We start from the raw sequence: 25,261 nt of genomic DNA, 5'->3' as shown, positions 1-25,261 counted from the left end.
TTGCGGTTAAAAAATGGCTGACAAGAAGTTAATTAAACGTCCGTTGCATTTTCTGTTTCTATAGCTAACTATTACATATTTGCTAAAATGTTTTTTACAGAGCATTTAGCTTAAAAAACACTATTTTGTTCACTTAATTTAAGTTAGTTGGAAAGCAATGGTGTTTAAGAATTTAAAAAAATGTAATATAAATATTTAAAAATTGCTTTAATTTTATTTACCCGGCACAATGACGGTGTCATTTTTCGTCCAGTAATTGATAGACTTCGGATACGCCTCTGACTGACACTCAAGTGCCATGTTTTGGCCGGTGGCAGCACCTACAAGCTGATTTTGTATCCAAATCATTGGAGGAACTGTAACAAAGAAAAAAAGAACAATCAAAAGGATTATGTAGTGTATATGCATAACTAAATCTGAGAGCGAAACCGGTCAAAGATCACCATTTAAGGGAACACGTTTTCCTAATCTTACAGACGAATTGAAACGAAACGTTTCAATTGATGAAACAAGTTTATGGCGATGATGTGGCAGAGTGCACGAGTGGTTTCAGCGTTTTCAAAGTGGTCGTGAGGTTATACAAATAAATGACGATCAACATGTGGGCCAATCAAAATCCGTGATCAACGGAAATTCCATCGAAACTGTGCGTGAATTCATCAAAAATCAGCTGAAATCATTATTGAAATTCATGTAAATGGAATTGAACATCTCCAAAACATCGATTTAATACATTTTGACCAAACATTTGGGCTTACGAAAGGTGTGTGCACGGTTTGTTCTGCAAAAATTGACTGACGACCAAAAATTGCTCAGAATCCAACATTCGAAGGACTTGACCAAAAACCACTCCCCGTATTCACCTGATATGGCACCGTGCAACTTCTTCCTTTTCGGAAAAATGCATTTGGCCATGAATGGAAAGCGTTATGGCCATTCAAAAGGCTTGCACCGGCATACTGGCGGCCATACCGGCCAACAAATTAAAACACTTGTTCGACATGCTTTTGGACCGTTCAAAGAGTTGTATTGAAGCAGAAGGAAACTATTTTGAATAAAATAAATTGATTTTGCAGAAAAAAACATTTGTTCTGTTTTTTTTAAGTCCTGTTAGCGTTGGGTTACCATTAGTTCTTGCGGTGCTGCAAGATTTGCTTGATGTCTTACATATTGATCGAAATTTACGGTGTAAGGCCAACCGGCTTCTTCTTCTTTAATTATTTAAATGGGAGATATGTATATAGGAGTAGTATTGACCCGATTTTAATTTCTTTTGCATTAGTACAAAGTATTAAAAGAAGCAGATACTTTCTCAGTTCCATTAAGTTACCTCACATAGCATACCAGAAATAATATAGAATTAGAAAAGTTAAGGATTTTTGAAAACTCTGGTATTAGTTATAAGAGGGCTGAAACAAGTTTCCCCCTTTTTCAAGTTTTAGTCGCAGATATGCAACGTTATGTGGAAAACACGCTCACTAAATTTAATTCAGAAAACTCACGTATTGACTGATACATGGAATTTATAAGCAGCCGAAAATATTTCTGTAAGGTATATGAGGCTAAGAGAAAGAAATATTGGCCCGATTCAACCCATTTTCGGACAACCTATAGCTTTTCGGTTAATACCAATTTATGGGCGTGCCCAAGCATGGCAGCTATGTGTGTGTTATGGTGGTGCCTCTATTAAGCAGTTTCATGTGAGAAAAAAGGTCTTGTGCATAATTTAAGATCGTATATATCGACGAACCGACAGACGGACATGATTACATCTACTCAGATTGCCATGCTGACCATTTATATATTTATTTTAGAGGTTTTATTTGCTTCTGGATATTACAAACTTCATGGCAAACTCAATATATATATAGTATTCTGTTTAGCGCCCAATGAAGGAATTGTTTGAGCAAAATTGTGATAGTCATAGATGAAAGTTCATTGCCATATTATATGTACAATGACAATTTCATTGTCTTTCCTTAAGCAAGTTTAAATATTATTTTAATTTAGTAGATATACTTACAGTGCACAAACAACATTACGCGCTTGCTGACCGTTGGCGGAATGCCATTCGAGGCGATGCATAAATATGCACCCATATTAAGGCGTTGTACTTTAGTGATCGTCAGGTAAGAGCCATTGTAGGCGACGACTGGAAAGATAGGAGAAGAGAATTGGTGTTTTAAAAACATAATATCAATTATTTTTAAGTTTAAAAGCAAGGAATATTAAATGTAAATTTATAGAAGACAAGTAATTAGTGAGATTTTGTGTAGATAGAAAATTTTAAGAATTGTTATGATGATTTGTTAATTATTTAAAATTAATACAAAAAGTGAATAATCAACACAGACGTTAGGGATTCAATATAATCGCCTTTAACCAACTAAATTGCTTCTGTTATTTCTTTATTGGCTTGTATAAGTTTTATTTTCTTGTACTGAACTAGAAAATCTTCACCTGAAAATTTGACATGATGGTGCTATTAATCCGTTATATTACTTGGTACATATTTATGATTTACTTTATTGTACCTACGCGTAAGTTATCAAAAATAAGTGGTACAAATTTTAGACCGGTACTGCTCAATGAGTTAAGTGAAGACTGTCAGTTTAATCAGCTCTATCAACCCATTTTTAAATGTTTTTTCCCAAAACTATATTTCTGAAACAAGTTAGCTGCAAATGTAATTTCTGAAAATTTTTGGATCTCTCCGCTTGTTTTGTATGTGGATCTCTTCTCAATGAACTTCTAATTTTCGATTGTATAAAAATATGTTTTGGTGGGGCAACAACTGAATTTTTGAGCAAATCTTGAACATTTTTTTAAAGTCTGGCATTTGGTTAGATTTCAATTCTTCAACAGTAGTATTAAAATATGTAAAGTACGCAAAGCCTTACAGATTAATAACATTGTTAGCCATGGTGAAGTCGCTAAAAATAAGTTGGGAGAAAGGAAAGTTTATGGGGTTAATGTTTTGTATAGTTTCTTTAACTATTATATTAACTACACGTAGAAGAAATGATGTAGTTTTTATAGTATATTAACTTGTAGATTGGCATGAAATAAGTTAAAACTATACTCACGAGATGCATTTTAAATTGAATAATAGCTGAAACTACAGGAATTTGAATCAATATTCATAAAACTTTTTCAATTAAGATTAAAAATGAATTTCGTTTGCAGTCATAATGTACGAAGAGTAATTGCTATGGAATTGGGGTGCACATCCTTGCAAAACTTACCTCATAAATATGCATCCAATAAAAATGCGGAAACGTTTTGCTAATGGCGTTTGTGGTTTCTCCGCTAATTCATTTCCGATTTCAAAATAGTTGAAATCATTTCATTATTATTCATGCCCCTTTCATTGATAAACAAATTACACAGTTTTTGCCATAACATTTCAGTTACATGGTTTACATACGGAAAGCAATGAAAAGATGAGCTTATCTAAAACGATTGTCCTGTGAAAAGTTGATACCTGCGCTTGTAATTATGAGCTAAACATACTTACATAGTTTTTAAATAAATAGCTTTATGATTTTGTCGAATTTTGTTGCAATGCGCAGTTTCATAATATTTAAATTACTGAAATTTTACAAAAGATACGCTCATTGATGCAAAATATGTAAGTATGTTTATCTCTTTTTTCTTAATAACGGGTGACTTTTTTCAATATCCTTTTTTTACAGATCATGCGTGAGTCGTCATGTTATTTTTGTTCAGTATTGTTTGGCATTTCATCATGGAAAGGGTTACCCCTGAACAACGTTAACTAATAATTCAACTTTATTGCGAAATTTTACGTTCTTTAAAGAATGTGTTTCATGCGCTTAGCTCAACTTTTGGTCAACATAATCGCAGCATTTATTATTGGATAATATTCAATCGAATAGATCACGTCCAGCGCAAAGGGATGAAAATATAGCAAACGTAGCTGAGACTGTACACAAAGACCGTGAAAGGTCGATTCGCCGCCGTTTGCAGCAAATCGAACTGACGTATGGAACGACTTGGCGCAATTTACGTCGAGATCTTAAACTGAAAGCGAACAAAATACAGATTGTACAAGAATTGAAACTTAAAAGGTTCAAAGAAGATACGATGTTTTTGAAACAAATTTTGCTCAGCAATGAGGCCCATTTCTGACACAATGGGTATTTAAACAAGCAAAATTGCCGAATTTGGAACGAAGAATAACTTGAAAGGATTCAACAGCAGCCATTTTATTTAGAAAAATCAACGGTTTGGTGTAGTTTGTGAGTCTGTGGATTCATCGGTCCATATTTCTTCAAAAATGGTACCGGTGTGAACGTAACCGGCAAGGATGATCTTTATAGTGCAATTATATCCGACTATTTGATGCGTGAAATTGAAGCTCGTGATCTCGGCGACACTTTGGTTTCAATAAGACAACGCCACTTCCCAACATCGCACCATTCAATAGACGGATGATTTCTCGTCTTTGGCGGTTCGATTGGGCCCCGTGATTGTGTGATATCGCGCCGTTAGACCTTTAGACCCTTTCGTGTGGAGATACGTAAAGTCTAAAGGGGGTAGTCTCATGTGAACGCATACATTTTAGCACTTTTTAGGAAAACCCTTTTTATGCGACAACAAAATTCAATCATTTTAATTTTTTAATGTATTTTTATTTGTATTTTGAAATGCAAAAAAAAATTTTTTTTTTCGTTTTTTACATTTTTAATATATTTTTGTTTAAATCAAAGTAGTCCCCAACAAAAAAAAGTAGTTCACTGGTCATGGTGATAGCGGCTGTTCGTGTTGTCTGAAATAAAAAAATCGAATGGATTATTATTCAGTAGTTCTGCGGCTATCGTCCCTACCAAATATAATCAATTTCATTAAAAAAAAAATGTCGAACTTCAAAAAAAGTCACGAAAATCTTGTTTTTTTTCGTTAAAAATCGTTTAAAAAAATATGAAAATATTTTTGAAAATAAACAGTTCTGATAGGGACGATAACTATAAATGAGTAGAAGAACATATGTAAATTTTAAGGCAATCGGTTGAATACTTTTTTTTAGGACCATGGCAGTTTCAGAAAATGATGATTCGAGAAAAATGCGTTTAGAAACGTAGCAGCTGCAGACTTGTCATGGCGCCTGGTAGACAGTCGCTTACGACACGTCGGCGACTATGAGCTGTAACTTATCAAATACTATGAATTTCGGTCTGAAATTTTCACATCATGTTTTCAATAGGTTTTACTGTCAAAAAAATAGATTTTTCGAAGTGATTACATGAGAATATCCCTTAAAGTCTAAGCGGACAATCCTGCTTCAATTCACGCTTTGGAGCAGAACATCACATGTGTCATTCGTTCCAGTTACCAGTCGAAGTGCTCGAATGAGTCATCGAAAATTGGAATCAACGGATGAACCATCTGAGACGTAGTTGCGGCCAAAATTTCAAAGGATAATCTTCAAAAAATAAATTCCAAATAATATGTTTTCAAATGATAGTAAACTTAAAGTTTGTGTTTTTTTTAAATAAGAAAATTCGAAATGGATTACCTTTTATAATGACAGCAATGATTTTTTTGCATTTATATAAAATCTGTTTATAATAGTCTTCGGGTACAGGGTACTAAAAAATTATATTACGGTTTACTTTGTTTCTTGTTTTTATTAATCTTTTTGTTTCTATTAATACCCTAAGGATAATTCACCATCTGAGAAATGTGTTACAGATCTGAAGGTTTTTAACAACAATACTTTTTTGAAAGAAGTTTGTTTTTTGAGGACTGAAACTACTTTCAAAGCTTTGTATAGGGAACGAAGTTACGTAAATTATGAAAATATTTCTAAAGGAAATTTATTAAACATGCGAAGTTAAAAAAATATCCTGTTATAAAAATAGATTATTTTTATTATTAAATTTTGAAGTTAAGACTAAGCCCTCCGAGTCATTATGACACTAAAACGAATACGGCTTTAAATAAAATTTGAATTTTAAAAAATCCTTTATGGAGATACTTTTGAATATCGAGACTATTTGAAAATGAAAAACCTTTATTTTTTAATTTTCAGACTTGAATACCTTTTTAATCCGTTATGTTATGTTAAAAATAAATTTGTTAGAGTTGTCACTGAGAACGCGAAAAGTAAAACTAAAATAATATTTACACAATGACAACCTTTTAACCACATTTGCGTTATTTTAATACCAACAATGATGTAATTTGAACCAAATGTCAGCGAAATTAAAAATGCTGAATTTAACGCTAATTTCAATATGAAATTTGCTTTGTATTCAAATAACAAGCTGGCACTTATAACTTTGAATTTGGATACTCAGTTTTTGTTGGCCGTATTTTCATTAAAAAAATTTAATCTAATGTGTTTAAATAGAATTTCAATATTACTTTCTCTATTTACTGTCAAAATCACTTTCAGCAGGCTCTCAAATTAGTGGTTAATCCAACTAAGTATCTCACAATTTTAACGTTTGTTTGAATTATGCAAAAATTAGATCTTATTTTATGTGTTATAACTGGAAACTGTTCTCTATGTAAGGAAAAGTCAACAATTTCTGAATCACAGGAATATGTACCAATTCTTAACACAGAAAATAGAGATATAAATAAAAGGTTTAGTAAAATTAAATCCATTTTTTAATATTATACTGAGGGTTTAATTTGGTATATTTAGTATATTTTTATTTTAGCGAAAATACATAATGTGGTAGTTTGGTAACTTGTTGCTATTTTAAAGGTGACTTTCATAATACCACTAAAATAGAAGTACTCGTCCCTATGGGTAAAAAACTGGTATGGTCAATTTCCACAACTTTCCTAGTGGTGAATTTTTTCCTCAGACTAATCAAGTACAGGCAGTAATCACTTTGTGCGTTAAATATAGCGCGGGTGCATTAAAATCTACTTTTCAGGCTCCCGGAGATTCTAGCAAATCCCACACAGCGCGAAAAACAAATTACAAGAGCCACACCACTATGAGCAAAAAATAGTAAGACATTGGTCACAATTTAAAATTCTTAATTTATTCTTCAAAATCTAGGTCCTCCCCTCAAAGAAATCCTTTTTGGCCCCAACACACTTGTACCAATTTTTTCTAATCCCCGAAACAGTTGTTAAAGTAAATTTTCAGAAAAGCTTTCAATGCGAGTTTAGTGTCTTCAGATGACTCAAAACGGTTTCTCGGAGCGGTCGTTTGAGTTTGAATAGCCAGAAGTCACATGGAGCTAAATCAGACGAATACGGTGGTAGCGGAACGATATTGATAGCAAATTTGGCAAAAAACTCACGAATAATCAATGCAGCATGCATTATCGTGGTTCAAAAACCAAGAGTTATCGGTCATGATTCCGGCCTCTTTTTACAAATAGCTTCGCGCGAACTACGCGTAACACTCATATAGTATTCCTTGTTAACAATTTCGCCGGTCGGAAGGAATTTGGAGTGTTCCACACCTCGATAATCAAAGAAACCTGTCAACATAACGTTGATTTTTGGCTTGACGTGGTTTGACCCAGGATCAAATGATCTTTCAAAATAGTCTAGAGAAAGTATGTTCAACAAATAACATAAATTAAAAACAACTATTTTTTGCCTTTTTAAATAATGATTTACTTTTACTATGTGTTATATGCCCTAATTGGACACTGAAAGCATGCAATAACTGTGGATTGGAAAGTTGAAATTGGCTGATTTATGATGATAAGTAAAGCACCATAACTAAAGTTGATTTTAAGAAACCAATTTTTTTAAATGTAATATACAAACTATTATTGAATAGCAAGGCTTTAGTGTTTCAAAAGGCAAAGAGAGGTCCAAGCTGTTGCCATATTGAAGTTAAATATTAAGCACCAGTTTATTGTCGTCTATCAATACTTAAAACTTTTCTCTACCAACAAATGTTCATTGTAATGGTGAATTTTAGGTATGGCTGTACTAAAATAGATATTTATTTACTTACTCACCTTCGGTATTGTTGGGCATTGGTATGGGCTCACCACCTTCACGTCGCCATGTTATGGTCGGTGTTGGTGAGCCAACTGCTGCACATTTCAGCGTTACGTTAGCGCCCTCTCGTATCACCATATCCGTGCTGGTGGGATAATCAAGAATATCGGGTGGAACTGCATTCGCGAAAAGCGAATACCGTAAGAACACCGAAACAAATAAAACAGTAATGGACCAAGCAGTCAGAATTGTAATGTTGGTGTTGCATTGTATAGCGTTGCATGCCGGTAACATAATTTTCAGAATCATTGTTATGTTGTCCAGCGAAGTCACCATGGTCGACGACATTATGATGTAACAGATGTTTCAGACAAGGCACGTGATTTGTACGTAGCACCATCAGTAGCAGTATCAGCAGCGTTGACATGTTAAAATTTGGCAGCGGGCAGATTGGCGTGTCAAGTTGGCCAGCGACAGTGAAAGTTGAAATGATTTTCATTTTGCGTTTGTTATTATTATAGTAGATAGATTAGATTGCAAGTAAATTTTAATGACATTCGGATTTTCCACGCAGACAAGAGCCATTATTTCATATAGTTGTTGAGTGTTGTTTTTTGCAAACGGCAAGAACGAGAATTTTGCAATTGGAAAAAAGGAGGAGAAGGGAAATAGTAAAATATTATATATATATATAGATAATATATAGGTATAAATTCTGTTCTGCTGTTTGCTGAGTAAAGACTATGGTGTCACGTAATGTTATGTACTTGAACTTATAGTTACTAGAACTTATAGCACTAGATAAAGAATACTCAATATAAAAAAACTTCATAATTGAAGATATACTTTTAGGCACCTTGTACATTTTTCGTAGTCTTCTATTCAAGGAATTAAATTTAGTTACAGATTTCATTAACTTAGATTTTCAGAGATATCTCTCTACAAATCCAAATTAAATTCCTAAAATATGTTTGTATATTGCAAAGCTGTGTTAGTGTAGTGGTCAGGCAACGCAATCTTTTCGATACTCTCCATCAACAGTAAAATTAAAATACCAAATTTTTAATAATTTCTAAAAAATTCGAATTAAAAGATTATTGAATAAAACAAAATTTATTTTTAAGAAACCCATATTTTGCGAAAAAATGTTGTTTTCAGTATCGTTGATTCATGCTATAATAACATTTTTAATCTAATTTTTAATTTATAATGACACTTTTAATAAATGTCAAGAATATTTTGAAAATTTGGTTTTGAAACTGTTATTGCAATATTGATTCATAATCCTGTATACACATTACGTTTTCAATAATAATTTCCTTTAAGGAACTGGATCGCATAATATAACAAACAACGTCCTTGCACTTACTTAATTTGGTTATTTTATTTTAAATCTCAGTTAGGATTTTTCTCCTAAACATTTATTGACCAAATAAAAATAATATGCAAGCCCAATGCAATAAATGGGTTGAAAGAAAATTTTAGTTAACAAAACTGTTTCGCCAATCATGTTCATTACACATAGTATGTTAAAACTTAATTTTTACTAGCATACCCAGACCGCGTCGCCGGGCCTTATTTAAACATAATGAACTAATAATTAACAAACTAATATTTTTTTTAGTTTTAAATGAGCTGTCATTTACTTTTGTTCTTTTGTTTTAACCTAAATCCAAATATATCTACGTAGTGTACATACTACTGAGTACAAAATATAATACCTTTTAATTTAAATTTCGAGTTAAAATCCATTCGTCAAAATATTTAATTTTTTTTCTAGATTGGTATAACTATCAGTGACATCAGTGCCAAATGTCAAATCAAAATAATGATTAGTGTTTATTATACGCTTGTTTTTCTGAAGTACATAAAGTAAATTCGGCGATTTTTCTGATGAGTGAAATTATTCAACAAATAAGTTTCATTAAATTTTCTGTGCCAAATCATATTTCTATTGCCGATACATTCAGAATGTTGGAAAAGGCCTTCGGTGATATTTATTTGTCGCAAGCAAGTGTTTTTGTTTGATACAAATTTTTCAGGGAGGGTCGACGCGGTGACGGCGAACTATGTCCAGGACGGCTGACAACATCAACTGATGATCGACACGTCAATAAAATAAAAGAGTTGGTGCTTAAAAATCTAGATTATTAGTCAGATATCTTACTGCCATCATTTGATTATGGGAAGGATCAGTGAAAGATCATTTGAGCTTAAGAAAAGTGAAAGCACGACAATGCTTTCCGACTACCACGATGTCATGGAGCGTATTGTTAATGGCGATGAGTCTTGGCTCTGTGCTTACGAACCGGAAACAGATGATCGGCCAAATATCGTGGCAATGTGAGCCGAAGATGAAAAACCACAACAAAGCAAACACGCAGTTATTTACTTGGACATAGGTGTTTCAACGGAGTTTTTAATTACTTTTGAGATATACTGACACCTTAGAGCTTATTAATTTCGTAATATAATAAAATTAACGCATAACATAACATTAATTTAAACTAATTTTAAAATTTTTTAAATAAAATCGCTTGATAAAAAATAACTAAAATAACAATATGACATTTCATCCGCTGACACCTGCATACCTACGATCATTTAACTGCTTCGTTCTAATAGTTGAAATATTGTTGTTTAGAAATCTAAATGGGTATGCGCATCATTAATTCATTTAAGAACATTAAAAAAACATTCAGTCTCCGCCAAACTTTACAGGAACATTCCCGGGGCCATTCTGAAGGTCACCCTAGAATTTCTGTGAAATCGGTCCGACCGTTTCGTATATCGGTCTATGAGGAACATACAAACAAAATTTCTCTTTCCCTTATATATATATATATATATATGTATATATTAAAATTGCAGTACTATCAACAAAACTGGTAAAACGTGGAACAGTTTTAAAACTCATTTTATAAAAATTTTAGTCATTCCAAAGTAAAGACAAGAAAAAACTTCTTTCTTGCATCGAAGCTTTCACCAATACAAAAGATTCCTTACCAGAACTTGATTTCGATCGTTCAGTTGGTATGGTAGCTTAATGCTATAGTGACCCGATTTGAACAAACTTTACGAAGTTTGCATTGTTGCCATAGATATTAATTCGTTCCTGAAGATATCTCGCCAAATGAAAAAGGCTTCCATGCAAGGACTTTATTCCGATGATTCAGCTATATACTACAGTTTTCCGACATTGGTGATTCCGACGTCTTCGTAAAAAAAAGACTTGCGGAAAATTTTAGATCGATATCTCAAAAACTGAGGGATTAATTTGCGTAAATTCTGACTGACAGACAGGCAGACGAATAGACGTATAGGCGGACGTAGTTAAATCGACGAAGTTCGTCATCCTGATCATTTACGTATATACATACTTTATAGGATCTCCGACTTTCCCATGTGTGTTAAAAACTTTGTGCCAAAATATGCTTATCAAAATTAAATATGCCATGTGTACATATTATTGTTATTTCCCATGTATACAAAAACATTTTTAAAAACTCATCTCAATTACGGTATGAAAAATTAAATATTTTTGTGGAAAACACTATCGTAACTGTTCTCAGAAGCATATGCTTAATAACTGAAGAAAATATAACTGAAAAATAAATTTGTCGAAAAATAAAAAAAACATTTTCGTGCTATTGAAAAAATTATTTTTTTTTTGTAAAGGACAGTAGTTCAACACTGTAATCAGCTTTAACGCACAAACTCGCCAGCATTGGTTCTTTCAAGTCACGAATGTCTAATATGACGCGTTTTTTTTACCAAAATATTTATAATTGTGTTATCTCTTTATTTTAGGTATTAACATATTTTTAATTTCGTGCGAGCTTTTTCAATCGTTTTAGATAAGCAGTATTGCAAAGGCACAGAACGATATAAATAAATTTTTTTGTATGATACTATTATTCTTAATATTAATTTTTTTACGGTTTATTTTTTTCTTTTTAAATAAAACTTCTTATTTTGAAAATGTGACTGGACCTAGACATATTGCACGATATTTTCGGTCAGGTAGATGCACAGAGATACACATATTCGGTATCTGGAGGCTTGATGAATTAGGCTCCGATTACGAAAATAATAAGACGGCTGAAGGCAGATGATCAGAGAAACTATATTCTTATTCCTTAACTTTATTTGCGCTTGATTTATATTCTGTAAAGACAAAGAAATAATAAGATGGCATTCAAATGTGTGATACGGGAAGTAGAAAAGGTTGTGGTTCACTTTTCCCATTCTCGCTATATTTACACATAAGAATATCAGGTGTTATGATCCAAATGAAATTGAAATCTGTCAGGTAGTACCTGTGAATACGACAGTCAGATGTAAGTAATCCGAACAGACTCGGATTTTTATCCTTCGAAGGACTGTCAACTCGGTACCATTTCTCAAAATTACATCATACAAGTTTTTTATCACTACTACAATACCAACAATAAGATATCACCATCAACCAAAAATATTTTCTAACTTCTATAATGAAACGAAGAGTATTACTTCTAATTGTATCTAGCTAAATTGTGGATTTGAAGTTTCTCTTTTCATTATTGTGCCAACGCAAGCAAAGCCGTATCATAGTTTCGAAAGAAGACTTTACTTTAATTAGCACTACTTACAACTTTGTTGACAGCAACTATTTCGCAATAAATAGAAGGTAAGACGGAAGATAGGTGAGCATGCGTGTATACATGCGCAACCCTTCGATGTATAGAATATGTGAAACATGTGGCAGTAAATTAAAGCGCTTGAACGTGACATACTTGTCGTATACGTAACTTTTGCATTTTTTCGTAGTACCGCTAGAATGTACATATATGAACTTGAGTGAATATCACGCGTATTTTTGAAAGAATCGGTAAAAAGCAAATTACAAAAACAGTGAATAAATGCTAATTGAAAGCATATATTGGGCAAAAAAGTTATCGAAAAACAAAACGAAAGTTAGCACTTGCTCTCTGCTACGACGGTACTATAAAACTATCTACTAAAACTTCTTCTTCTTCTTAATTGGCGTAGACACCACTTACGCGATTATAGCCGAGTTAACAACAGCGCGCCAGTCGTTTCTTCTTTTCGCTACGTGGCGCCAATTGGATATTCCAAGCGAAGTCAGGTCCTTCCCCACTTGGTCCTATGTCGTCGTATATCTCGTACAGCTCATCGTTCCATCGAATGCGATATTCGCCGTGGCCAATGCGCAAAGGACCATAAATCTTTCGCAGAATTTTTCTCTCGAAAACTCGTAACGTCGACTCATCGGTTGTTGTCATCGCCCAAGCCTCTGCACCATATAGCAGGACGGGAATTATGAGCGACTTATAGAGTTTAGCTTTTGCACCTGTTGGCAAGAGTTATTCTGCGTTGGATTTCCAGGCTGGCATTGTTGGTGGTGTTAATGCTGGTTCCTAAATAGACGAAATTATCTACAACTTCAAAGTTATGACTGTCAACAGTGACGTGAGAGCCAAGTTGCGAGTGCGACGACTGTTTGTTTGATGACAGGAGATATTTCGTCTTGCCCCTGTTCACTGCCAGACCCATTTTTTGTGCCTCCTTGTCCAGCCTGGAGAAAGCAGAACTAACGGCGCGGGTGTTGAGACCGATGATATCAATATCATCGGCAATACGCCAGCAGCTGTACACTCTTATAGAAGATGGTACCTTCTCTATTTAGTTCTGCAGCTCGAACTATTTTCTCCAGAAGCAGGTTGAAGAAGTCGCACGATAGGGAGTCGCCTTGTCTGAAACCTCGTTTGTTATCGAACGGCTCGGAGAGGTCCTTCACGATCCTGACGGAGGTTTTGGTGTTGCTCAACGTCAGCTTACACAGCCGTATTAGTTTTGCGGGAATACCAAATTCAGACATCGCGGCATAATGGCAGATCCTTTTCGTGCTGTCGAAAGCAGCTTTGAAATCGACGAAGAGGTGGTGTGTGTCGATTCTTCTTTCACGGGTCTTTTCCAAGATTTGGCGCATGGTGAATATCTGGTCGGTTGTTGATTTTCCAGGTCTGAAGCCACACTGATAAGGTCCAATCAGTTTGTTGACGGTGGGCTTTAATCTTTCACACAATACGCTCGATAGAACCTTATATTCGATGTTGAGGAGGCTAATCCCACGGTAGTTGGCGCAGATTGTGGGGTCTCCTTTTTTATGGATTGGGCATAGCACACTTAAATTCCAATCGTTATCCATATTTTACAAAGAAGCTGATGCATGCTCCTTATCAGTTCTTCGCCGCCGTGTTTGAATAGCTCGGCCGGCAATTCGTCGGCCCCTGCCGCTTTGTTGTTCTTCGGGCGGGCAATTGCTATTCGAACGTCTTCATGGTCGGGCAATGGAACGTCTGCTGCATCGTCATCGATTGGGGAATCGGGTTCGCCTTCTCCTGGTGTTGTGCGTTCACTGCCATTCAGCAGGCTGGAGAAGTGTTCCCTCCATAATTTAAGTATGCTCTAGGCATCGGTCACTAGATCACCTTTGGGGGTTCTACTAAAACACAAAATATTTTTTTGCTTGAAAGCTTAAAATGTTCTTTCAGACCATCTCATGAACTATATTGGTCCTAACGTTTACTTTCATGTCGTCTGAAATCTCAGAACAGTTCGCATAAGGAGAGAGAATAGTCCCGCAAACTAATTGTTAGTTAATCAGTTGATCCTAACAGGGATCGAAACTAAGAGTACTCATCATGTAAATTAAATTTCCATGAACCTAGTACTTTGAGGTTTTTTCTGAAAGGTTAAGAGATATGTTTAAATATTATACTAATGCCAACTATTTATTCACTTTAGAAAAATTAAAATATCATCGATCTCAAGGCTAGTCAAAGAGTGTCCTCAAGCAATAGCATAAAGTTCCCTCGTGTTAAACTTGTTAGAGTAGAGTAAGTGGAATCGCTCGAAACTTCACCTGCATTCTAGCGCTAGATCTGTGGACTTCATGTGAGCTCCTTCTGACTCAGAGTGACTCCAGCTCTTAGCAATGTCAATCTTGCTGCAATTGTAGGTGTTCTGAATGAAAACACATAGGCTCACGTGCATTGCGCCTTAATATTTGAAAGAAGGTGAGGTGGAATCACTTAAGCATTTTCTCCTCTACTATCCAGATTTTGCCTTACTGAGACTAAAATATCTCAATAGACGCACAATGTATCAAATTTATGCTCCAATCAAAACACTTCGTTGGTCCGCAGGGATCCGGTGATTAATATTCAGGATCTTTGGTTATTAAAAAGAATTGAAATTCACCGGTGTATAACTGAGTTCTAGCGCTATTTTTTGCTAGGAGATGCACCCTACGCCTTAACCTAGTCAAAGCAGGGAAGATAAGTGTTTATTAGTCGCAAATTTTCAAAGTAGCTTATAAAAAATTGAAGCGATTCTTAATATGCGATGGTCTATTTGATTCATAAGAGCTATAGTGAGATCATTCATGGTTTCACGAATATCAGCCTGATTACCTCAACTAGTCTAAGGTCAAATTAATTCGGAAGAAGGTGCATATGTTGTAATTGGAGTCTATTTAAATATCCTGTAAGGATAGTAAATTAATAATTTAAAATTTAATTTCATATAATTTTTTAGGTGCAAGTTTTTCGATACAACCAGATATTCCCTGAAAATGTTTGAAAGACACGAAAAAATAAGTGTTTAAAGTTGAAACTAAGAGGATTTCAGCGATTCTTTTTTCAACATCGAAAAGAAAAGTTTCAAGTGCCCTCGAAGAAATAAAAAAAAGTTTTAAATGAAACACCCCAACGTATATATCCCTCTCGCTTAAATTTAACTTAAAGAATATTGATAATTCTACATATACCTATTTTTGACTATTCTGGCTATGTCTTCCTCATACTATAATATAGTATATAAACAATTTGACTCCATTAAGTAGGTCGTACTTACCCACAACATCCAGGTAACCAACTTGACTTTTCATCGGATCCGTATTGATCTGACACATATACCAGCCTTTGTCCGCTTCCTTAACGTCACGTATTCTCAATATCCAAGCACGCTTTTCAGCATGGATTGTGCTCATTCGGTTATTTTTCGTTATAACGTGATTTTGTATCGTTAGTATTGTTTGTGTGTCGACGCGCAACCACGCAATCTAGGCGATAGCTCAAAATAATCATATGGCGCACAGGAATGCGAGGGTGTGTGTTTATGTATTGGTTAAGCATAATGCGAGACGTGTCAAGCCGTTGGACACAACCCATTCATTTTCATATTAGCAGATAGTAGTGCATAGGCCGCAAGACACACGCATTCATATGCATTTTGGGTAATTAGTTAGTTTTGGTTTATTTGTATTTGCGTATTTTCATAGGTGGTTCACGTGTGCCGGTTGGTTTATTTATCCATTGGACGTGAAAGTGGTTGTGTTGAATTTTCCACGGAGTTCCACAGTATGTTGGACACATTTCCACATATATGAAGTTGTATGTGTAGTTTAGTATCAGTAAGGAAGGAAAAGGAAAGTGAGAAGAAAATTTATGAGAAAATTGTTTGTTTACCTCTAGTTTAATAATTAAACATTTTATTATAAAGTACTCCGTAGAGTTGTCATATACATATACATATGTATATGCTGACATATATACATATATAAATATATTTGTCTCTTAAGGACATATGCTATTGAATATATACATAAGTGTATATATAAATCTTAATATACGCTGGATTGCTTCGCGCTGTTGTGAATCTCTCAATGAATCAACTATTTAACATAGAGTACGAGTATGAGTACTTTTCTTTGGGATTAAAGGCAATAACGGCGTAAGGAAGTTCATGAGGATGAATGGCTCAATTTCAGTAGACGAATTCGTGTTCTATACATATAAACATAGCTATATATATAAGAAGGAAGGATTCATGTGTAGAAGTTCACGCAAGTAAGGAAAGTTCTGTGATCGCCATTCACTTGGGAGTGGCCAGAAACGATTCTTTTCCACATGGCTCAAGCAGCTCACTACTTCCGGTCTTTGACCAAGTATCCTCTAGGTAGCCTAAGAACAACCGTTCGAAGGCAAGCTAAAGTGAGAAGGTGAAACATCCCCTCCGCAGGGTTGTGCGCTGGGTTTGGGACCCGCCACGTAAAAAACACTACCAATGCAAAAATACCAACAGCCTCGGAAGAGAAACCCCTATTTTGATGACGACCATGGCAAACGAAATAAGGACTACAATATTAGGGCACCTGGAATATCCGGTCGTTTAATTGGGAAGGTGCAGCTGGTTGATGTCCTCGTGAAAATAAAGGTTGATATTACCGCCGTCAAGAAATGTGATGGACGGGACAAGGACAGAGACGACTAGGTCCTTGTGACATTTACTACAGTGGCCATATAAAGGAGCGCAAGTTTGGTGTAGGATTCGTGGTGGGAGAGAGACTCCGTCGCCGAGTACTATCATTCACTGCGGTGAATGAACGTCTAGCCACAATCCGCATCAAAGCGAGGTTCTTCAACATGTCGCTGATTTGCGCCCACGCCCCGACGGAAGAGAAGGACGATGTGACCGAAGATGCCTTCTATGAGCGCTTGGAGCGCGTCTATGAGAACTGCCCCCGCTCCGATGTTAAAATCGTGCTTGGCAACTTTAACACCAGGGTGGGCAAAGAAGGTATCTTTGGCTATCTGTGGTACAAGACTCCAGCACAAGAAAATACATCAAGCCACCTGGTTATCTCCGGATCGAAAAGCCAACAGCCAGATCGATCATGTTGTGATAGACGGAAGACACGTCTCCAGTGTTCTAGACGTGTGTGCGCTCCGACGTCCAATCATAGACTTGAACCATTATCTTGTTGCAGCCAAGATTCACACCCGCCTCTGTGCAGCAAAAAGCGCACGTCAACAAACACAAGGAAGGTTCGACATCGAGAAGCTGCAATCACAATAGACAGCCGAACGATTTTCTACTCCTCCTGCTCTCTGAGAGCACTCGTCAACAACTCGGTATAAGGGAACTGTGAGACGGCATTTCAAACTCCTTACTTACAGCTGCAACCGTAAACATTGGTTTTCGCAAAATCCAAAAAAAACAGGTGGTACGACGAGGAGTGCCGTGTCGCAGTGGAGAGAAAACAGGCTGCCTACCTCGCAACGTTACGATCGACCACAACACGTGCGCGATGGGATATATACCGAGAGTTGAAGAGGGAAGCGAGACGCAATTGCAGACAGAAAAAGAAAGAGGCCGAAATCCGTGAGTACGAAGAACTTGATAAGCCGGCCGAAAGGCGTAATGCTCGAAAATTCTACGAAGAAATGCTGATCTAGTCAACGATGACTAGAGCATACTTAAATTATGGAGGGAACACTTCTCCAGCCTGCTGAATGACAGTGAACGTACAACGCCAGGAGAAGGCGAACCCGATTCCCCAATCGATGACGATGCAGCAGGCGTTCCATTGCCCGACCATGAAGAAGCTCGAATAGCAATTACCCGCCTGAAGAACAACAAAGCGGCAGGGGCCGATGTATTGCCGGCCGAGCTATTAAACCACGGCGGCGAGGAACTGATAAGGAGCATGCATCAGATTCTTTCTAAAATATGGTCGGATGAAAGCACACCCAACGATTGGAATTTAAGCGTGCTCTGCCCAATCCACAAAAAGGGAGACCCCACAATCTGCGCCAACTAACCGTGGGATAACCCTCCTAAACATCGCGTATAAGATTCTATCGAGCGTATGGTGTGAAAGATTAAAGCCCACCGTCAACGAACAGATTGGATTTTATCAGTGTGGCTTTAGACCTGGGAAATCAACAACTGACCAGATGTTCACCATGCGCCAAATTTTGGAAAAGACCCGTGAAAGGAGAATCGACACACATCACCTCTTCATCGTTTTCAAAGCTGCTTTCGACAGCACGAAAAGGAGTTGCCTTTATGACGCGATGTCTGAATTTGGTATCCCCGCAAAACTTATACGGCTGTGTAAGCTGACGTTGAGTAACACCAAAAGCTCCGTCGGGATCGGGAAGGACCTCTCCGAGCCGTTCGATACCAAACGAGGTTTCAGACAAGGCGACTCCCTATCGTGCGACTTCTTCAACCTGCTTCTGGAGAAAATGATTCGAGCTGCAGAACTTAATCGAGCAGGTACAATTTATCATAAGAGTGTACGCCGATGATATTGATACCATCGGCCTCAACACCCGCGCCGTTAGTTTTGCTTCTCCAGGCTGGACAAGGAAGCACAGAAAATAGGTCTGGTAGTGAACGAGGGCAAGACGAAGTATCTCCTGTCATCAAACAAACAGTCGTCGCACTCGCAACTTGGCTCTCACGTCACTGTTGACAGTTATAACTTTGAAGTTGAAGATAGTTTCGCATATTTGGGAACCAGCATAAACACCACCAACATTGTCATCCTGGAAATCCAAGCAGGATAACTCTTGCCAACAGGTGCTACTTCGGACTGAGTAGACAATTGAAAATTAAAGTCCTCTCTCGACGAACAAAAACCAAACTCTATAGGTCACTCATAACTCCCGTCCTGCAGGGGCTTGGACGATGACATCAACTGATGAGTCGCCGTTGAGAGTTTTCGAGAGAAAAGTTCTGCGAAAGATTTATGTTCTTTTGCACACTGGTCACGGCGAATATCGCATTCGATAAAACGATGAGCTGTACGATATATACGACGACATTGACATAGTTCAGCGAATTAAAAGACAGCGGCAACGCTGGCTAGGTCATGTTGTCCGGATGGACAAAAACGCTCCAGTTCTGAAAGTATTCGACGCTGTACCCGCCGGGGGAAGAAGAGAAAGAGGAAGACCTCCACTCCGTTGGAAGGACCAAGTGGAGAAGGACCTGGCTTCGCTTGGAAGATCCAATTGGCGCCACGTAGCGAAAAGAAGGAACGACTGGCGCGCTGTTGTTAACTCGGCTATAATCGCGTAAGCGGTGTCTACGCCAGTAAAGAAGAAGAAGATATATGTACATATTGTTATTGATTTACAAATTACAGTATAATCAAATAGAAAAAATTATGCATAGTTAATAAATGTGTAGTATGTATATATACAAAAACTAATTAAATTTACTCGCTATTTTTTAAGTGGCTTAAAAAGTGCTCCACATCAGCAGCTTTACATCTTTCGCAGTTGTTAAAATTAAAGAAAGTTCATTGCAAAAACTTGATTTGTTGATCTATTTTTGAATAGCAGCTATATGCTATAGTGGTTTGATCTAAACGATTTCTTTCTTTTGCTTTGGACAATAAACCGTGGAAAATTTCATGGAGATACTTTGTCAAAAACAAAAGTTTTCCATGCTGAGATTTGAGTTTGATATTGCAATTTGTGTGGCAACGATATGTAATAGTGGTACGATCTGGACAATTTCTTCACAATTTATCATTGTTTTAGGTTATAAAGCATGTCGAATTTCGTGAAGATACCTTGTAAAATAAAAAAGTTCTCCATACAAGATTACGATCGCTCATTTTGTATGGCTTCTGTTTATAGTTTGATATCGATGGTTTTGACAAATTAGCAGCTTAGTAGGGAGGAGAGGATGTGGGCAAAATTTCAAACTAATATCTCGAAAACTGAGAGACCAGTTCACATAGATACACATGGACCGTCGAGCATGGCTAAATCGTTACGTTGATTATTTACGCAGATATTTTGTAGGTTCTCCCACGTTTTGTTCTGTGTATTACAAACGTCATGACGAACTGAATATACTCAGTTCAAGGTATACAAAAATATGTTTAATTTGGAAAATAGTGCTTATTTGAAGCCGTACGATTAAAATAAATAATAAAATAACGTCAGAAAAATTAAACGATAAACGTCGAATTTTGCTAAATAATTATGCTTTTGGACCTCAATTAAAGGAATTAGATAATTAGGTATAAATGGCAAATTTGTGTCTGAAAGGAAACTGAGTGATTTTAGTTCAAAAATCTGCAACTGAAAACTTATTCAAAAAAAAATTTAATTTTTTTAATTTAATTTGCGCAAACAAATCTGCTGACGCAAGCGCCATTCAATCTTTTTTGATGCAAATATTATGCTTTGCAAATACAGTGGTAGCCGTAGTTAAACATCTGGATCACCTCCGGATCAAATGCAATGACTACATAAATGGTGTGCGCCGATGATTTTCTACCATGAGTCTAGAGCTGACAGAGCAGAAAACAGAACTCTTGCTCATAAGCTCCAGGAATATTGAAGAAAAGATATCGCACACCATAGGAGATTGAGAGATTACTTCACAGCCACTGTTGAAGTACCTTGATGTAATTCAAGGATGGAAAGCTTATCTAGATAATGGATCAGTTACACCGTATGCGGCCCAAATATAGATACAGACGGTAGACATAAATATTTCTGCAGTACGCGTGATAAGTGCTTTCCGAACCATATCAAACGGCGCTGCTGAGGTATTAGCCGGTATGGCGCCGATTGACACCCAGGGAGACGAGTTCAAGCGAATATTTTCAGAGACGTCTACAGGAGCAAAAAAGGAGATGTGAATCAAAAACATCACAATGTGTCAGCAACGGTGGCAAACTTCATGCAAAGGAAGGTGGACCCACATACTGATTCCGCACATACATTCGTGTATAGATAGACAACATAGTGACCTAGCTTTCCACCTGACCGAAATACTCAGTAGCCGTGGGTGCTTTCGAAGCTACCTACAAAAATATCGTCATATCGTCATTTTTAGTACATATTGCCCGGCATGTACGTACTCTATCATTGCCCTCGGTTTTCAAATATAAGGGAAACGCTGAAAACCAGACTTGCAGGTAGTTTCACGGTGGAAAATTTTACAGCATTTATGCGGGTCCTCTGTAAAATGGAAAGCTTTCAGTGAAGCGGATGCTCTAATTATGATAAGATTGAAATAACTACAACAGATTAGGCGTAAGTCAGTCCACACAATAGACGAAACTTATATGTCTTCTTCTCTCCCATGGACTAATACCTAGTCAAGCGGTCGGTTAAAACTCCACACTCCGGCTTCCGATGCTTTCTCCTACTAAAACAAATACGTATGTGCCTTTTACACACGCACTTCTGCATCTATGCACAACATTTCCAATGTTTCCAACATTTAAAACTAAAAATATGCGACTAAAAACTTTTACAGCTAGACGAACAAGATAACTTTTAAATTGTGTTGATTAAAACTTTTATAGTGGTCCATACTTGCGTAGCCAGAGGGTCCATTTTCATCATATTCGTAATAATTGTAATAATAATACTGTTTACGATTTATTCTTATTATAATAAATGTGATGACTTTGTAGCATACCCTTAGATGCAAAGGTGAAAAGTAGTAAAGTAAAATCAGAGAACGTATATCACAGTATATCATATATAAACGTTCTTTGCTCTAATTTCTAACTAAATCCAACTTTTTGGAACGCCTGAAAGTCGACTATAACTTCATTGAAAATTTTCATTGATGTAATTCGCTGGTATTTCTTATAAGTCTACATATATGGGTCAGAAATGCCAGTGGAGTATTGGGGTTATATATATATAATAACCTATATACATAACCATTGTCACTTAGAAAACTGGATAAGAGAGCAAGAACAACCAAAAAAGGAAAGAACGGTTCGGATTCTGAGAAATGAACTGTCAAGAGTAAGCACGTCACCAGTACAAGCTCAGTTTTGGCATGTGTTAAGTCAGGTGCCGACAAAGTTGGTATCTGTCCACTGAGACAAAATGTCCACACACGATTACATATTGTTCTGACGCACAGCCATTTACATGTAAAATGGTTGAGTGCGCTCAACGAGCAGCAAGTTTTCTTTCAATGGGCGTAAAAGTCCGTTCTAAGGTGTGTGGTAAATATTGTACATTTGTGTAATCTGCGGAAAATGTAGTTTTGTGGTGTCAATAAATCCTTAACACTTTTGGGTTTAAATGTTCTTTCACTGACTCTTTTATACTTATATTGTCTAGTTATATTACTAAAGAAAAATTATTGGCTTGTCGTTTGAATAACTGATCATTAGTTTGTATAGAAATAATTTCTATAATCCTTTTTATCCACTTTATACTTCATCCTACTAATTCATGCATCTCTTTGTACAAGGTGCGTTTCAAAGCAAACAGGACTGTTTGAAACTAGCGCCCCCTGATGGCGTCATCTATCTACTGGTGCGTTAGAATCTGCAATCTTTATCGATTGTGAGAATTTCATGACATTTCACTGATTGGAAGTGAAGTTATTGCGTTTTAAGTGTCAGTATGTTTGTGTTGTCGGTGCGAAAATGAACTTCGAATAAAGAGCCAACATTAAATTTTATTTTAAAATTGGTAAAACTTTTACCGAAACGTTTCAATTGATGAAATAAGTTTATGGCGATGATGTGGCAGAGTGCACGAGTGGTTTCAATGTTTTCAAAGTGGTCGTGAAGACATAAATGACGATCAACATGTGGGCCAATCAAAATCCATGATCACCGGAAATTCCATCGAAAATGTGCGTTAATTCATCAAAAATCAGCCGAAATCATCATTGAAATTCATGCAAATGGAGTTGAACATCTCCAAAACATCGATTTATCGCAGTATGACTGAGCATTTGGGCTTACGAACGGTGTGTGCACTGTTTGTTCCGCAAAAATTGACTGACGACCAAAAAATGCTCAGAATCCAACATTCGAAGGACGATTATTTTACCAAAAATCACATTTTAAACATCAACAACTCACCGTATTCACCTAATATGGCACCGTGCGACGACTTCTGTCTTTTCGGTAAAATACATTTGCTCATGAAAGGAAAGCGTTATGCAGAAGTAGAAGCCATTCAAAAGGCTTGCACGGGCATACTGGCGGCCATACCGGCCAACGAGCTGAAACACTCATTCGACATGCTTTTGGATAAAATAAATTGATTTTGCCAAAAAAAAAACATTTGTTCTGGTTTTTTTAAAGTCCTGTTTACTTTGGAACGCTCCTTGTATATATATAATTACGTTTTTGTAAAAACTTACTTTGTAGGTTTGCAGATTATCGACAACACATTGCAGTACCGCCTCTCGTCCCACAGGTACTGTGACATTTTGTAATGGCTCGCCAAATTTTGGTAAATCTGTAAGATGAAAAGGAATTAAAATATTTTCTTTCTTGAAAGTATAGCTTCTGGAGCTTAGTTAAATCAAGGCGTTCTTTAAGAAGGTAGTTTTATAGTCCTGAGGCAAATATTTCAGGTAATTTTTAAGTGTCATAAAACATTGCAATTATTGTCTTTAACTTTCATTTTGTTAGTAGTTATTTATTGATCTTACAAAAATACAGTAAAAGTTAAAATGTAAAATAAGATTCGCGTTGGTCCTACGAGAGGCTGCTTACAGGGTGGAGTTCTATCCGCCTACTATAGAACTTCCAAATAATTTGATTATATGCCAGGGGTACGTTGATGACATTGTCATAAGGGCAAGAAGTAAATTTGAGAATACTCTCTGCGACATAGTCCAAAAGGGCTTAAGTCTAGCAAATGGATGGCGCAATACGATAGAGTTAAATAACAACCCTTCAAAAACAACAATCGTCCATGAAGACACACCACTGTCTTTTCTTCCAAGAGTCGGCGTTACAAAGACAGAACCGTATACCAATCTATCCATACCAATGGGGCGTTTTCAGAGCATCTGAAACATCAGAAGTATTTACTATAAGTCAGTGTGCGAAAATCAATCTCCACCGCAACTTTCGCAACCAGGGTATTGCCATACTTAGCGACAGTCAAGCGGCACTAAAAGCAATCTTGGCTTATGAAATCAAATTGCTAGAAGGGGAGGAGCGTATAGGAATGCTGAGCCGCCCCTCAGTGGGTAACCATGTACACCTGATCTGAGAGCCAGGGCATAAAGGGGTAACCGGCAATGAGCTGGTCGAAGAACTATCCCGCACTGCAGCGGCTTCCAGGATAGTGAGGTCAGAACCATAAATTGTGTTGGGGTCCCACACCATAAAGAAGTTATCCCCGCACAGAAGAGAGAATGGGAAGAGAAAAGTACTGACAGCCGTCTACTTGCCGTGCTTTATACCAAACACTGCAAGCTCAAGAAACACTTGTTCAACATGGACATAGTCTCTTGCACAAACTGCTGGTTTTGCGACATGAAACCGGAAGGTCAAGAACACCTGATTCTACATTGCCCAGCAATTTGTAGAAGCTTAAGGCTTTTGCACCCATCTACGTGGACTGGGCTCACATCGCTTCCACCGCGCCCAGCAAGCTCCAAGAATTCTTCATAGTGACTTTTGTGAAATTTTTTGATATAGATGAGGGCACAA

General features: G+C 36.6%; 1 protein-coding gene across 1 annotated transcript in view; it reads right to left on the bottom strand.

The window, feature by feature from the left end:
- Nucleotides 1-25,261, bottom strand: part of LOC120781489 (hemicentin-1-like) — a 54,278-nt gene that overhangs the window by 14,066 nt on the left and 14,951 nt on the right. The window contains exons 3-7 of the mRNA XM_040113713.1: nt 23,956-24,053; nt 15,868-16,075; nt 7,965-8,123; nt 2,024-2,152; nt 222-356 (exon numbers count right to left, since the gene is read on the bottom strand). Of these exons, the coding sequence (XP_039969647.1) occupies nt 222-356; nt 2,024-2,152; nt 7,965-8,123; nt 15,868-16,075; nt 23,956-24,053 (729 nt within the window). The remainder of the gene's footprint in view (nt 1-221; nt 357-2,023; nt 2,153-7,964; nt 8,124-15,867; nt 16,076-23,955; nt 24,054-25,261) is intronic.

The sequence above is a fragment of the Bactrocera tryoni genome, unplaced genomic scaffold, assembly GCF_016617805.1.
Source record: "Bactrocera tryoni isolate S06 unplaced genomic scaffold, CSIRO_BtryS06_freeze2 scaffold_7, whole genome shotgun sequence".
Taxonomy (NCBI): Eukaryota; Metazoa; Arthropoda; class Insecta; order Diptera; family Tephritidae; genus Bactrocera; species Bactrocera tryoni.
The sequence above is the reverse complement of the archived record's forward strand: the minus strand, read 5'-3'. Positions and strand labels throughout refer to the sequence as shown.